Here is a 13,936-nt window from a genome sequence, read left to right on the forward strand (position 1 = left end):
ATTCTGACACAGGGTCTCACTAAGGTGCCCAGGTTCACCTTAACTTTGAGATCCTCCTGCCTCAGCCTCCTGAGTAGCTGGGATAACAGGCATGTGTCACTGTACCTGGCTTTAATAAATAGTTCTTTAATACTTACATGGGTTAGGGATGTTCTGGAATGAACCAGACAAAGTTTCAGATATCAAGAAGCTTATAACCTAGTAGTTGAGGGTTGGGAAAATACATAAATACATAAATAAAAATATCTCAGATTGTAAGCAGTGTTAGGGCAGTAAGGTGGCATTTTTTTTTTTTTTTTAATTTTTATAGTGTTGGAGATCTACCTCAGGGCCTTATGAATGCTACTAGCCAAACACTTTGAGGTATATCCCTAGCCCAAGGTGAAAATTGAGAGCATACTTCTACTAATCTCTAGGTTCTTAGCTAAGATCTCCCTTGGGAAATTTTCCTGCTGCCTTGAGTCTATTTGCAGCAACTCCCAGATGTACCATAGCACCATGTCTTTACCCTGTCCATCACCATATAGGATATCCATGTCCACTACTGTCTGATTCCCCCAACTGGAAGCTGTCTTGTGCTGGATTACAACCCTAGTGCCTGGTTCAGTGCTTGCCATGCCTAAGGTTCTCAGCCTATATTTCCTGAACGACAGATTAAGTATTTAGTATCATTAAATAACTCTCTTGTCTGAAGGCCAGCTAATTTTAAAGAGGAAAATATATCTTTGGAAAAAGTATTCTGGCTGACTGAAATAAAGCCCACATAAAACACTTCACTGATCATCTCCATTTGCTTTATTGTCAGTGTGAATACTAGAGCATAAAACTCAATACCTTGATTAAATTAATCATATCTTTAAATCCATCTTCTTGGCTATTTTTAATTTCCAGGCTCTAAAAAAATATAAAGTCTTTTTGTGAGAAATTTAAAAATATGAAGTCACAGTCATCTTACGTAAAATCTAATTAGTCTTCAACTGTATTCAATAGCCAGCCTCTGATGAAAGTTAACTTCATGAAAATTACCTTTCTTTTGATGTATGCACAAGTTTTGTAAATTCTAAAGTCTTTTTTATCTATTTTTAATTTTAAACTCAAGATTGAATTCAAAAATGAAAAAACACAGTGGCATATGACAATCAGGTGCTGTGTAGATTGTATTTGACACCAATAAAAAAGTCAGTAATTGATCCCTCGGCACTATCCACATAACTACCAATATTCCTCTAAGGAACTGTGACAGGCCTCCCATCAAGCAAACATTATAGTTTAATTGTATTTCTTGACCTATAATTTTCCATCAACCAGCATTTAAACAATTCTCCCAATATGATGACTTACATATGCAAGGTGTCTGGAAAACTGAAGAGATGAAAGAGAAAGAAAGTAAATAAGGGCAGATGACAGGTCATTCCTCCAACTACAGACAATCAACTTGTAAGCTTTTAATGATATCATAAAGGAAGCATTATTGTTCCTCCAATACTAGATATTTTTGGCATACATTAGATTTTATAAACTTGGATTCTCTACTTTTTATTCAATATTAGCCTGTCAGCCTAGCACAGCATCATGAGTAGACTATAGTTGATTAAGAATATCAAATACAACTCTGCTTCTCCTGTCAGAAAGTTGTAACTGAAACTTCTCAATATGGTTCTACGGAGATGAAACTGGTCAATGTGTTTATATAATCTCCCTTATCTTACTAAGGTGATATTTTAGGTCCACTTAACTAGAGTTATTCTGTTTGCTTTGTCTTCTTAGTTCTGTTATTTTCTTTCTAGTATACTGAACTTGGATGAAAGATGTTTCAAATCCTATGTCCTCCAAAATCAGGGTTAATTACTTTGTAAGGTAATAGAAACCTTACAGAGCCAATGTAGTCAAGTAGATTTGTGAACACGGCTGAGAAAAAAATAGTTTAGAATTAAATGGAAAGAGGTAAAGCAATTGTCAAGGAGCTATCTGAACAGTGATAAGAACAAGAAAAATTAAAGGAAAAATTTTAAAATGTCACTTACCCTTAATTCTTCCTTTGTATTGAAACTATCAAGAAGTTGTTGATAATGTCTGTCTGTCATTTGTCGTAATAGGGACAGGAGACAGGCAACAAATTCCCCCTAATTAAAAAAAAAAATAGTATTTTAAAGAGAGGACATAAAGAACAATGGTAATTTACTCTGAACTTCCCTCAAGAAGAATATTTTAAAAAAATTCTTTATGATCCATATTCACCATATGAACTTTTCTTAATGTAAATCATCTATAATATCACAGCCAAAATTTCCTGCTGTGATGATTACCATTTACTTCATACTATGATTTTTTTTTTTTAACTTGGGCAGAAGCTCTTCACTTGAGAACGAATTCCATGTACTTGAAGGAAAGTTATAAGGCCCATGATGATTTACTGAGCATTTAAAATACCTCCACTTATTATATTATTTAAGCCTTATATCAACGCTATATAGAACTGGGTATAATATTATTTAAAGAAGGCAAACTGCAGATTCAAATGCACTAAAAGACTTGCTCCAAATCCCACAGCTAAAAAGTGGCTGAGTTGGAGTTATCCTCAGGAGGTTTTACTCCAAAGCTCTTTAACTTCATGCTCTATTTTTGAATTCACATGACCTTCTCCAACTCATCAGAGTTGGCTTACTGACTGACAGGGTGCAGAGAAAGCAATACATTGCATAATGATGATTTCAATCTCCCCTTTGAAAATAGTTTTAATAGCCATTCTTTATGCTTGGGTTCTCTGTGACTTACTCCTACAAAGTTCAATTCTCAAAAATTAAAAATTAAAAAGTATGCAGAGAATCCTTGGATTTGAAGACCTTTATAAAACTGCTATCACTTGCATTTTCTAATGCATCTCTAATTTAAAATTCTTTTGTTTTCAGTGCAAACATTTTTGCTGAGCAAAGAATTCATCTATTTTTAAATAGAGTAATACCATTTAAAACAATATGAACACAACAGGAGAAGTAATCTGTGGCAACTAACTGTATATTCACAGAAGTATGGTTTAATTGGAATTGGTTTATTTGAATTTACATGGAAAAGGACTAAAGGCTCACATGTAAAATTGGAGACTAAAAGCCCTGAGAAGTAGGACTTTCCAACAGTCAGTTGGGCTAGCACAGTCAAACCAATCTTTACACAACTGCCATAGGAAGCCTGAGGGTACAACTTCATGGCCATGTGAGGGAAACACAGAACTCAAGTTGGTTCTTTGTATGTGGACAGTCATTTACAATATACAGATATGAAAAATGGTTTCCCTTGTACATTAGTTAGGGTAAATATTCAAGAATCTAACTAGGATGGACCAATAGAAATATGACAAACTCAACACATTACCTTGTTAATGAACCAAGGAACCTTTGATATTTCACACATGTGAGGGAAAACTTAAGAAACAATTTTTGATGATTTAGTGCTTGTGTATGAAGAAACAACCCAAGGCTAGGAAAATAACTCTCTTTGAAAGAACTAAGGAACAATGCCAAGTATTCACACAGGACTGGAAATAGAGTTAACAGACAACAAATTATGAGATGAGACTTCATTGAATGGCAGTGCAGAAGATAAGATTATTAATCTTACACATAGGGTAAAAGAAATTCTCCAAAGTAAAACATAGAGAGAAAACAAAAAAACTGAAGAAGCAACAAACAAAAAGAAAAACAGTGAATTACAGAACAACTTCAAGTAGCAGAATTAATCTATCATCTATCTATCTATCTATCTATCTATCTATCTATCTATCTATCTATCTATCTATCTATCTTTCTTTCTATGTATCTATCATCTATGTAATTTGTGGCACCAAAGAGGAGTGGGGTAGAAAAAGCAATTGAAGAAGGAAGGGGGGAAACCTTTATGTTCTTTGAAAACCAGAAACTACATATCAAAGAAAAAACTCAAGCAAAAGAAATATCAAGGAAATTATGCTGAAGTATATCATAATTTAATTGCTTATAGCCAGTGATAAGGAGACAATCTTAACACTGGTGAGAGAAAAATGACACAAGAAAAATGACACATTTCATACCGAGTAATAAAGATAAGGATCAGAGCAACATATTTACAGTAATGAAAGAGGAGACTATAACAACTATCAACCAAGAATTTATTATCCAGTGAAAATGTCTTTCAAAAGTGAAGGAAAAATAAGACTTTTCAGACCTACCAGAGCTTATTCATGATTTCTATTCAGGTTCTAGGGAGTACAATAAGTTAAGAAAAGAAATCAGAGAAAACATATTTGAAAGGAATTTTTTAAAAAACCTCTTAATTCGTGAACAACCTATTTGTGTACAACCATAGAAATGAAAAGTTGTACCCCATTTGTGTACAATAAATCAAAATGCAATCTGTAAAAATAAAAATTTATTAAAAAAAAGAAAAGCAAAACAAAACCAAAAAAGAATTTCCTGAACTATACTTTTACATCAAAAGAAAAAAAAAAAAAAAAAAAAAGAAAAGAAAAGAAAATGCTATGGAATCTACAAAGAGCTACTAGAATTTTTTTGGGGTAGGGGTGTAGCTCAGTGGTAAAACACTTGCCTAATATACCTGAGATCACAGGTTCAACCAATAGCACCATGAAAAAAGAAAAAGAAGAGAAAGAATTTTCAATGTCCCAGAATATAAGATAAATGTAAAAACTATCAATTTCACTTCTATACACTAGAAATGAGAAATACAAAATTAAAATTTGAAATAATATCCTTTATAATACCTTTAAAAATATGAAATAATCAGTGGTCTATATAACACAAGAGGTGTAAGATTTGCACATTGAAGGCTATAAAATCCTGATGCAAGAAATTAAAGAACACCTAAATAAAAGGAGAGATATGTTATATTTATGGATTGGGAGAGATTCACTATTGTTAAGATATTAATTGACATATAGATTCATTGTGATTGACATATAGATTCAATGCAATTCCAATCAATATTTCAGCAGATTTTACTGAGAACAGAAACTGACAAGCTAATTTAAATATATATATATATATGGAAATGCAAAGGACCTAGAATAGTCAAAGAAAAAGAAAAGCAAACCAACAGCAACTATATATTATATGATTCTCTCATATAAAATCCTGGAAAAATGCAAGCATATGTATAGTGCCAGAGTATTTAATATAAAATCAGGTCAGTCTGCTTGGGGATGGAGCAGTATGGAGGAGTGAGACAGAGCCAATAGGGCAAAAGGAAACTTGTGGACAATGGTTATTTTCATTATCTTGACTACTGTGCTGGACCATGGGTATACACATGTCAAAACATACCAAACTGTATATGTGCAATTTACTATATGGCAATTATTAACTCAATTAAAACTTTACTATGAATGGTAGTAGAGTAAACTGGACATTATTACCCTACATGCACACATGATTACACAACTGGTGCAGTTCTACATCATGTACAACCAGAAGAACGAGAAGTTATACTCCATTTATGTATGTTGTGTCAAAATGCATTCTGTCATGTATAAATAATTAGAACAAATAAAAAAATAAAAATGGAGAAAAAATAAAAATTATGCAACTCTGGTTTCACCAAAAATAAATACATAAGCTTTAACAAGAATAGCTAGGATGAGATAAACATGGAAAATCACTAGATAAGTAAACGTCTTATTCTCAAGTAAGATGGTCAAGCAAAATGTATGAAGAAGTGATTGTAATATAAGGACTAAGGTGTAACTTAAAGGCTATGAGATGTCAGGGCTGTCAAAGGACCCAGTAGCAACATCTTTCTGGAAGAGACGTATCTGGCATGGTGCTATAGGATACTGAGGATTCCCTAGGCTGAAAAGGAATGGGGACTGCAATTATTATGACAGATGTAGACTCATCTACAATGCATTCTGGACATGAGGAGAAAGTGGGATCTGGAATTAAGAGAGTATTTCTGGCTATGGCTCTATCTCCTACCCATAAAAGAAATATTCAGTAAGTCATATCACAATTTTGAAAAGAGCAGGATTAGTCCATGATTTGTTGCTATGGTTTGAAAATAGTTTGTTCTCTCTGAAACTCCAGTTAAAAGTCCATTCCCATTATAAGGTATTTAGAGATGGGGTCAGGGGATTCTTTCAAAAGGTGTTTAGGGCTTCACCATCATAAATGAATTAATCCATTCTTGCAATTACTGGATTAAAATATTTGAGGGGATGATGAGTTATCTTGAGAGTGGGTTTGCTTTAAAAGTCAGTCTGGGTAGGTCTCCTGTGGATTCCCTGTCTCATTGTGGAGCCTGCACCACGTCAGCAGTCTACCAACAAGCAGGCCATCACCAGACACAACTCCATGACCTTAAGGGCCAAAATTGTGAAACCAAAATAAACATCTTTTCTTTATTAAAAAAAAAAAAAAAAACTCACTATGATTTACAGTGTACAGAAGTTACTATACTTTGCATTGTTGAGTTTATTCCTTGTTGGTAGACTCTACCAATGTCACTTTAAAGATATAATAAGTATTTGTTAAAGTTCAGAAGTTTACTCCAGATTTCACAGCAAGCTTGCACAACTAGAATGTGAACTAAGTATTTGTGGCTCTAGAAGTCTGCCCTCAGTGACTTTTCTTCCAAATTCTCTGAATGATTTGATTTTATAAAGAAAATATAATTGAGCTTGGGGATTTAAATAGAAATAAGTAAAACAGTCTGTTGATAACCAATATTTATATTTTTCAATTTATTATGTCTCAATTTAAAAATGCAAATCTAGTTTGTAGAAACCCAGTTTTTTGTCTTTTAGATTTTCTCTATCCTATCCAAACTATCTTTAATACATCTACTAGATTCATATTCTTTCTTACTTTAATACAACATCCTGTGACAACTGAAATAATTTGAAGTTTGAAAAACTACATATTATCTGTAACAAAAGTGATAATGAGAAAAAATTTCAAGCATGAAGAGACTTTCAGTAGGTCTTTATGATCAATGTACATATAGATAACACTTCTTTGAATTCAGGTTATTAACTGTCTATTTGTTATATCTGGCTTAAATCCACTGCAAATAACTTATCATTCTGAAATATAATCTCTGGTACACTGAAGCCATATTGTCAACCCCAACATCTACTTTACAATTCACTTTTATTTATTCACTTATTCAATTTAGGAACATGAAGCACATTCAACCCTAGTAAGAAGACAAGATGTTTAATATTTTTACTGATGTATTTTTCAACTACAATGTAATTTTATTTATTTTTAAGATATTTTAGGACTATGTCTATAGGAAAATCTTACATTCACAATTTACTTTTAAAAATATGTTTTAAAAAAACCATTAGCCAAGATTCACTTAGTTTAGTGTGGGGAATTTCTTAATAAATGATCTTTAAAACTCCATGGTCTTCAGTCACTTGCACCAATTTTATGTACACATGAAGTATAATGGGCATTTCTATGAATAGCTGTCAAGAGAAACTGAATGTGTCAAGAAACCTTTCAATAAATACATTCATGCTTTTTTCCAGATATTTTAACAGAATTCTCCTGTACCCTCCCTTTCTAATTACGAACATGAAAACTTTAGATAAGCATACAGAGTATCTGTCTTAGATGTTGTCTATGCTGAGCTGAGTCAACTGCACTTGAAGTGGTTCTTAACAGAATTATGTGCAAAGAAGCATTTATAAGTTGTAAGGAACTCAGGAGTCCAATTAGTTGAGGGTGTGAGGCAAATGGCCATTATGTTGCTTTATACAATCTGCTTCTATGTACAATTAGATTTTTGAAAGGAACCGATTACAATGGTGTTTTTTTTTTTTTTTTTCCAGCCAGAGAGAACATTTTAAAGTTTAAAGAACAGTTGGTAGAAGAACAAAAAGTACAATCCTTTTAAATGGTAAAAATAAGACTACTGTTATTTGGAATTATGTTACAGCAGAAGCCTGTCCTCATGCTGGGGTTGCTGGGAGGCAGGGTCACAACCATGGTACTTAACAGAGCATGGAGAAACTCGTCATGACATGCTTGTGGGAATTGCTTTTGCCCACAGTGTGTCCACTCAGCACGGGCACTTTTTAAAACATGTGCCTGCAAAGACTGAAAGGTGCTCAATATGGAACTGCTACATAAAGACTCCCAGTTCAGACAGCCTGTTCTCTTGCGGGAAAATGAGGAGGAAATTAGATCTTCTGTGCCTAGGGTAAAATGACTTGGTGAATGACCAAAGCACATATCTCACCGTAGAATTAGTTATAACCACAAAAGATGTCTGCAATATTGACAATATTAGCGTGACTCCTGTTGTTGCCACAATAACTAATGTTTAAAATTTATTCTTAGACCAGATACCGTTTAAACACCTTGACAGATTTGACGAAATCCTGTCATTAACTTCGGGATGAGGAAAATTATTTTCTGTTTTAAAGATAAACAGAGGCTTAGAGACATGCGTAACTCAACCCACATCCTGCAGTCAGTGAAACAGTAAATCAAACCAGGTCTGCCTGAGTCCTCCAAAAAAAATGTCTTAAAGCATAAAAACAGAGTCATAGAAGGTAGAGTCACAAAAGAATTTGGATGAGTTTCCTAGAAAATTTCATCTCACATTTCTTGAAGAGTTAAGCTTTTCACACAGCAAAGAGCACCACAGAGTTGTGTGGGAAGGACTCTCTTTATGTGATTTTTCTAAAATTTAGTATCAGGATGGTCACCATGTCTGCCCCACCCCCTATATCACCCACAAGCCTGACTCACTGCCTTCTTTGAGTCTGTTGCTTCTCACTGGTTATTGCACTGTGATGACCTAAAGAACAAGAATACCCCATAGAGATGAGGCAAGCATTTTAGCTTATGACCACAGGCAGTACTTAACCTTGTGCAGCATTTGCTATGATTCTGTTTGCTGGGCTATTAAAGTTTCATGTAACAGGTTTATTTCCAGGAAATAGTTACATGTTACCATCAAAACTATAATGAAGACTTCCCTTATCCCTAGTTAAAAAGGTAAGTATACATCCCCCTACTATTCCTGCTAAGTAAAATTAAAAACCTAGAAATTATATATAAAGAGACAAACAGAAGAAGACTCTGAAAGCTGGAGAGAGAAGACAGACTGAATAGGAAAATTAGGACCCAAGGAAGGTCATGGTGCTGTTTTCTTTTTGCCCCTTGTTTACTCCAAACTTGGCATTAAAAGAAGCAGGCATTCCTGAAACACCAATAGTTTTTGGAGTCAGGGGGGACCCTAAGAGAAGCCTGCGCTGTAACCAAAGGACCAGGAAAGGGGAGCCTGACAAGACAATAGTTTAAGTAATAACTACTATACTCCAGGTGAACACCACAAAAACTGTTGGCTTCACCCACATTTCCACCTTGAAGGTGAGGTGGGAGCCTAGACTCTCACCTTTATGAAGTTGTAATAAGGAGCCCCAATATCTCTCCTAGGGCTATGTCAGATAAAGCCCAAAGGGAGCAGATACTTTCATCCCCAGTGGGAAGTGTCAGTGAAGGTGGGGACTTCCATTATTACCTGGCAGTAACAATCACACTTTTCTCTCCCTACTGGGTGGTGCCAGAGGAGGACTCCTAGAGAGTCAGGACATTCACTATTGCCCAGGAATAACAGGGCCATTCCCACAATGATGTCAGTAGAGATTAAGTATAAGGCCAGAACTTTCCATCCTGCCAAGCAGTAACAAGGATCCCTCTTCCCTCAGGTGTCAAGATTGGGCTTCTACCTCCATCTGGTCATAATAAGTTGGAATCTTCTTCTTTCCAAACTGAATGAGACTGCATAAATTCAGCAAAAACAGAAGGCTTACATAAGATCCAGAATCTTATAACACAGAACTGTTTAGATTTCAAATGAAGATCATTACACCAAGAATCAAGAATATCTCAAACTGAATGAAAAAAAGACTGTCAACAGATGTCAACATTGAGATGATGGAGGTGTTAAAATGATTCAACACAACTTGCACAAAAAATTAACTTAAAATGTTTCATGGTTTTAGATGCTAATTACAAAATTAAAAAATTTTTAGGAAAAAAACTAGGTGGTAAACTTCAGGATACAGAACTAGACAAAAGAGTTCCTAGACTTGATGCCAAATACAGGATCCAAAAAAGGGAAAATTTAATAAACTGGACTTCATTAAAGCTAAACATATTTGCTTTTGCAAACTCTGGTAAGAGAATGAAAAAAAAAAATAACTACAGAGTGGGAGAAAACACCAACAAACCATGTTTTGAATAATGAACTACATAATATGTAGAATATATAAAGAACCATCAAAACTCAACAGTAAAAGAGCAATTCAATAAGAAAATGGAAATGATATAAAGAAACATTTCACTGGAGTGGATACATAGATGCAAATAAGTATATGAAAAGAATGTAGGTGTCATTAGTTATTAGAGAAATACAAATGAAAACCACAATAAGAGATCACTCTATACCTATCAGAAAGCACCCCACCCTTGAGAAAAGTTAAGTTACAATACCAAAAGTAATGAGGGTGTTGAGAACCTATTCATAAATGGGAATATAAAATGGCATAGCCACTGTGGAAAAAAATTAGGTAGTTCCTTAAAAATTTAAACATGCAGTTACCATATGGGTTAGCAGTTATAACCCTGGGAATTTATATTACAGAAAATAAGACCTATGTTCACATGAAACCTATACACAATGGGCAATAGCTGAAATCTGGAAACAAACCTGGTGACCTTTAGTGGGTGAATGGTTAAACACACAATGTTTTATCATACCATGGAGTGATACTCATAATTACAAAGGAACTAGCGATACAACTACCTGGATGAATCTTCAGAGAATTATGTCAAGTTTAAAAAAGGTCACAAAAGATCACATACTATATGATTCTATTTATATAACCTTCTTGAAACGACAAAATTAGAGAAATAGAGAACAGAGTTGTGGTTGCCAGGGGTTAAGGAGGAGGTGGAGGTGCAAAGGAAGTGGGTTTAGCTATAAAACGGAAACACAAGTAATACTCAGGGTGATGGAAATATTCTGCATCCTAATTTTATTAATGTCAGTATTTTGGTTGTGGTGTTGTTCTAGAATTCTGCAAGAGGTTACCATTGAGAAAACTAAGTAAATGGCACGTGGGATAGCTTTATATTATTTCCTTTGACTGCATATTATACTTATCAAAATGAAAAGTTTAATGTAAAAAAAGATGAAAAAAGTCCCCCATATTTAAAACAAAACCCCCAAACTTTTGAACTCCATTGGCATTAAGCAGCAGTAATATGGTGTGAGAATTTATTGTGCAACAGGTAATGTGATAAGTACATGCAGCAAACTCTAGAAGTCAGGCCCCATTTTACAGGTGAAATTCCATTAGGCCAATGAGAGACTGCAATTTACACTTCTTTTAAAGAAGCAGTGTGGCAACTATACTCATTAGGAAGCTTTTCATGCTACTTTCAACTCTAGTTTAATAAACAGAAAGAATTTAACTTTACTTCCCCAAACCAGAATTTCATTAGTTCAGGTAAATCTCAGCAACAGAAGTGAGAAGAAAGCAACATAAAGATAGCCATCCTGAAACAGCCAACTTTTGCAGGAAAACTGCTGCAGACTTATTATTTTAAGTTAAAAAAAATTGTTTGCATTAGGGCCTAGGCAAGCATTTTTAAGACAGCAGTTCCACAGTACACTATAGGTAAAACTAATGGAAAAGGTTGATGCTTTCGTAAATAATTTATATGTGAAAACAACAGTATCTAATGACATTTCTGCAAATGATACCATATGCTTGCAAGAACATTCTCAATAAAGACTAAAGATATTTTTTAGTAGTTGAATGTGTATTTTAAATAGAAATGTGTGTGTGTAATGGCTAGGGATAACTCACTGGTACAGAGCTTGCCTGGTATGTACAGGCCTCTAGCACTGCTGAAAGAAAAAAAATGTGTGTACACATATTTAAATATATATATGTACATATATGTAAACTGTCAGATACATCATTTCTTAATAGTTTATGTGAATTGCATTATTTACATTAGACTCCTCAGATAGTGGGGCTTGAAGGGCCCCTTAGAATTTACCAGGTCAAATCTTATTATTTCATAGCTGAGGGAACTGAAGTTTAGCAAAGTAAAGACCCTGGCTAGACACAATGAAAAATCCAAAATTAGAATCCAAGGCCCCTGACTCCCATGGCCCTATTTCACCATTTTTGGTTCCTCAGGCAATCTGATAGGTGAAAAGAGAATGAAAAGTTACTAAGTGAACTGGGAATATAAAATTGTAGATTAAATTGGGCAAAACAGAAACTAATATCAAAGTTAGCTTTCTGAAATTAGAAAATGCTTGCTGCAAGATCTTTTAACCACAAGATTCATATCCCAGTTTTCTTACAAAATTAAGGAAACCTCACATACATTTGAAACGTTTGCAGATATTCTCCCAAGTTTGAATTTCCTGGATTCTTACAGTAACCCACCCTCAAAGTGACTGAAGCTTTAAGAAGCCAAATTAGGCCCTGTTCCAAGTGCCATTTGCTTTAATCTTACAGTTACATCCTGGAATTGGAGCCTCATTGTGGAGCCGGATGGCTGAGGTCGGCTGGTGATCTCCAGGATGGTCCTCAGCAGGATGTCCAGCAGGCTGGCCACTATCACATCTATTTCCTCCAACACAGATTTTTCCTTAGGGGGGAAAAAAAAGTCTTCAGGAAATTGTGGCTTAATAGGTGTATTATTCTCTCTTTAATTGCAAAAGGGGAAAAGGTCCATTTCCAAATATAGAATCGAAGACTCAAGAGAACTCAAGAGAATGAGAGCCCTGGACCTCTCTTAAGTGAATGACCTCACAGAAAACCAAGGCCCAGAGCAGTAACAGCTTGCCCAAGGGTACACCACCTGGCTGTGCAGTGGATATCTGAGATACAAATGAAAAGGTGGGGTGAGACCACAGGAAGCACAACAGGTCAACCGAGAATGACAGCTATGCCTCTAATAGGCAGGTATCTCAGGCAAGTCGGTCTGCCTCTCTAGGCCTGCTTCCTCACTAAGAGGCTCCCCTGATTCTTAAAGTCTGTAATTCCGTGATTCCCAGTTGGGCTTACATTTACTCTTCTCTGCACTGGAGCTACACAGGTCATTTTCCCAAACTCTGGTTGATATGCAAATAACTATTCCTACAAAACATGATTTTAAAAAAATCCTACATGTAAATATTAGGAAATGGTGATTAGTCTAGACAAACACCCTTAGCTAGCATGGAGCTAGGTTCAACCATGACAAGAACTGCTTTCCTGAAGCACAGTTAATACTACTCAAGTCCCCAGGATTTGAGAGAGATATTCAAATTGCTCTGCGTTGACTGTATGTGGTGGATCTGGGTTCTTTTATTATACTTGCACAAGACAAACCTCTGTGTACAAATGCTCCTTACCAAGGAGATCACTCTTTGTAAAGAATACTGGTAGAAAGTGTGAAGTTCCAACAAGCTTTTAGGTTATGATTTTATGAACCTTGCTATACTTGCAAGAAAGCTACCAAGGTTCCCCTCCAATAAGTAGGTTTCTGTTCTGAAATCCTTATCAGCAAGGTCCAAAACCTGGTTGCAACTTCCAAATTGAAATAGAGAAGGAGAACTTCCACTACTGCTGATATTTATTTTTGGTTTTGCATAGTGAACAATTTAGCTTACTTTTTAACTGTAGTAATTATAATTTGGAAAAATATTCCCACTATGTATTTACAGCGGGAGTTTTAAATCAGAATGTATGGCTTCTCCCTGTTGCCACTCTTCTAACCCATTCCTCTGGGGCCTGGATCACCAAGGTGGGTAAAAGTGAACTGTCCCTTTGTACACACCAGTCATCACATTTTAGATTCAGGGCTTTTAGCCTTTTTCCCTCAAATACTACTGTTCAGGTTTGGATGTGAGGTGTCTCCCA

The 13,936-nt window shown here is 35.1% G+C and overlaps 1 protein-coding gene across 1 annotated transcript in view; it reads right to left on the reverse strand.

Annotated features, from left to right (window-relative positions):
* The window catches only part of Dock4 (dedicator of cytokinesis 4), a 445,877-nt gene that overhangs the window by 100,007 nt on the left and 331,934 nt on the right, over positions 1-13,936 (reverse strand). Inside the window, 2 exon segments of the mRNA XM_047560480.1 lie at positions 2,025-2,123; positions 12,546-12,680. Coding sequence (XP_047416436.1) covers positions 2,025-2,123; positions 12,546-12,680 — 234 coding nt within the window.

This window comes from Sciurus carolinensis, chromosome 8 (genome assembly GCF_902686445.1).
Source record: "Sciurus carolinensis chromosome 8, mSciCar1.2, whole genome shotgun sequence".
Lineage (NCBI taxonomy): Eukaryota > Metazoa > Chordata > Mammalia > Rodentia > Sciuridae > Sciurus > Sciurus carolinensis.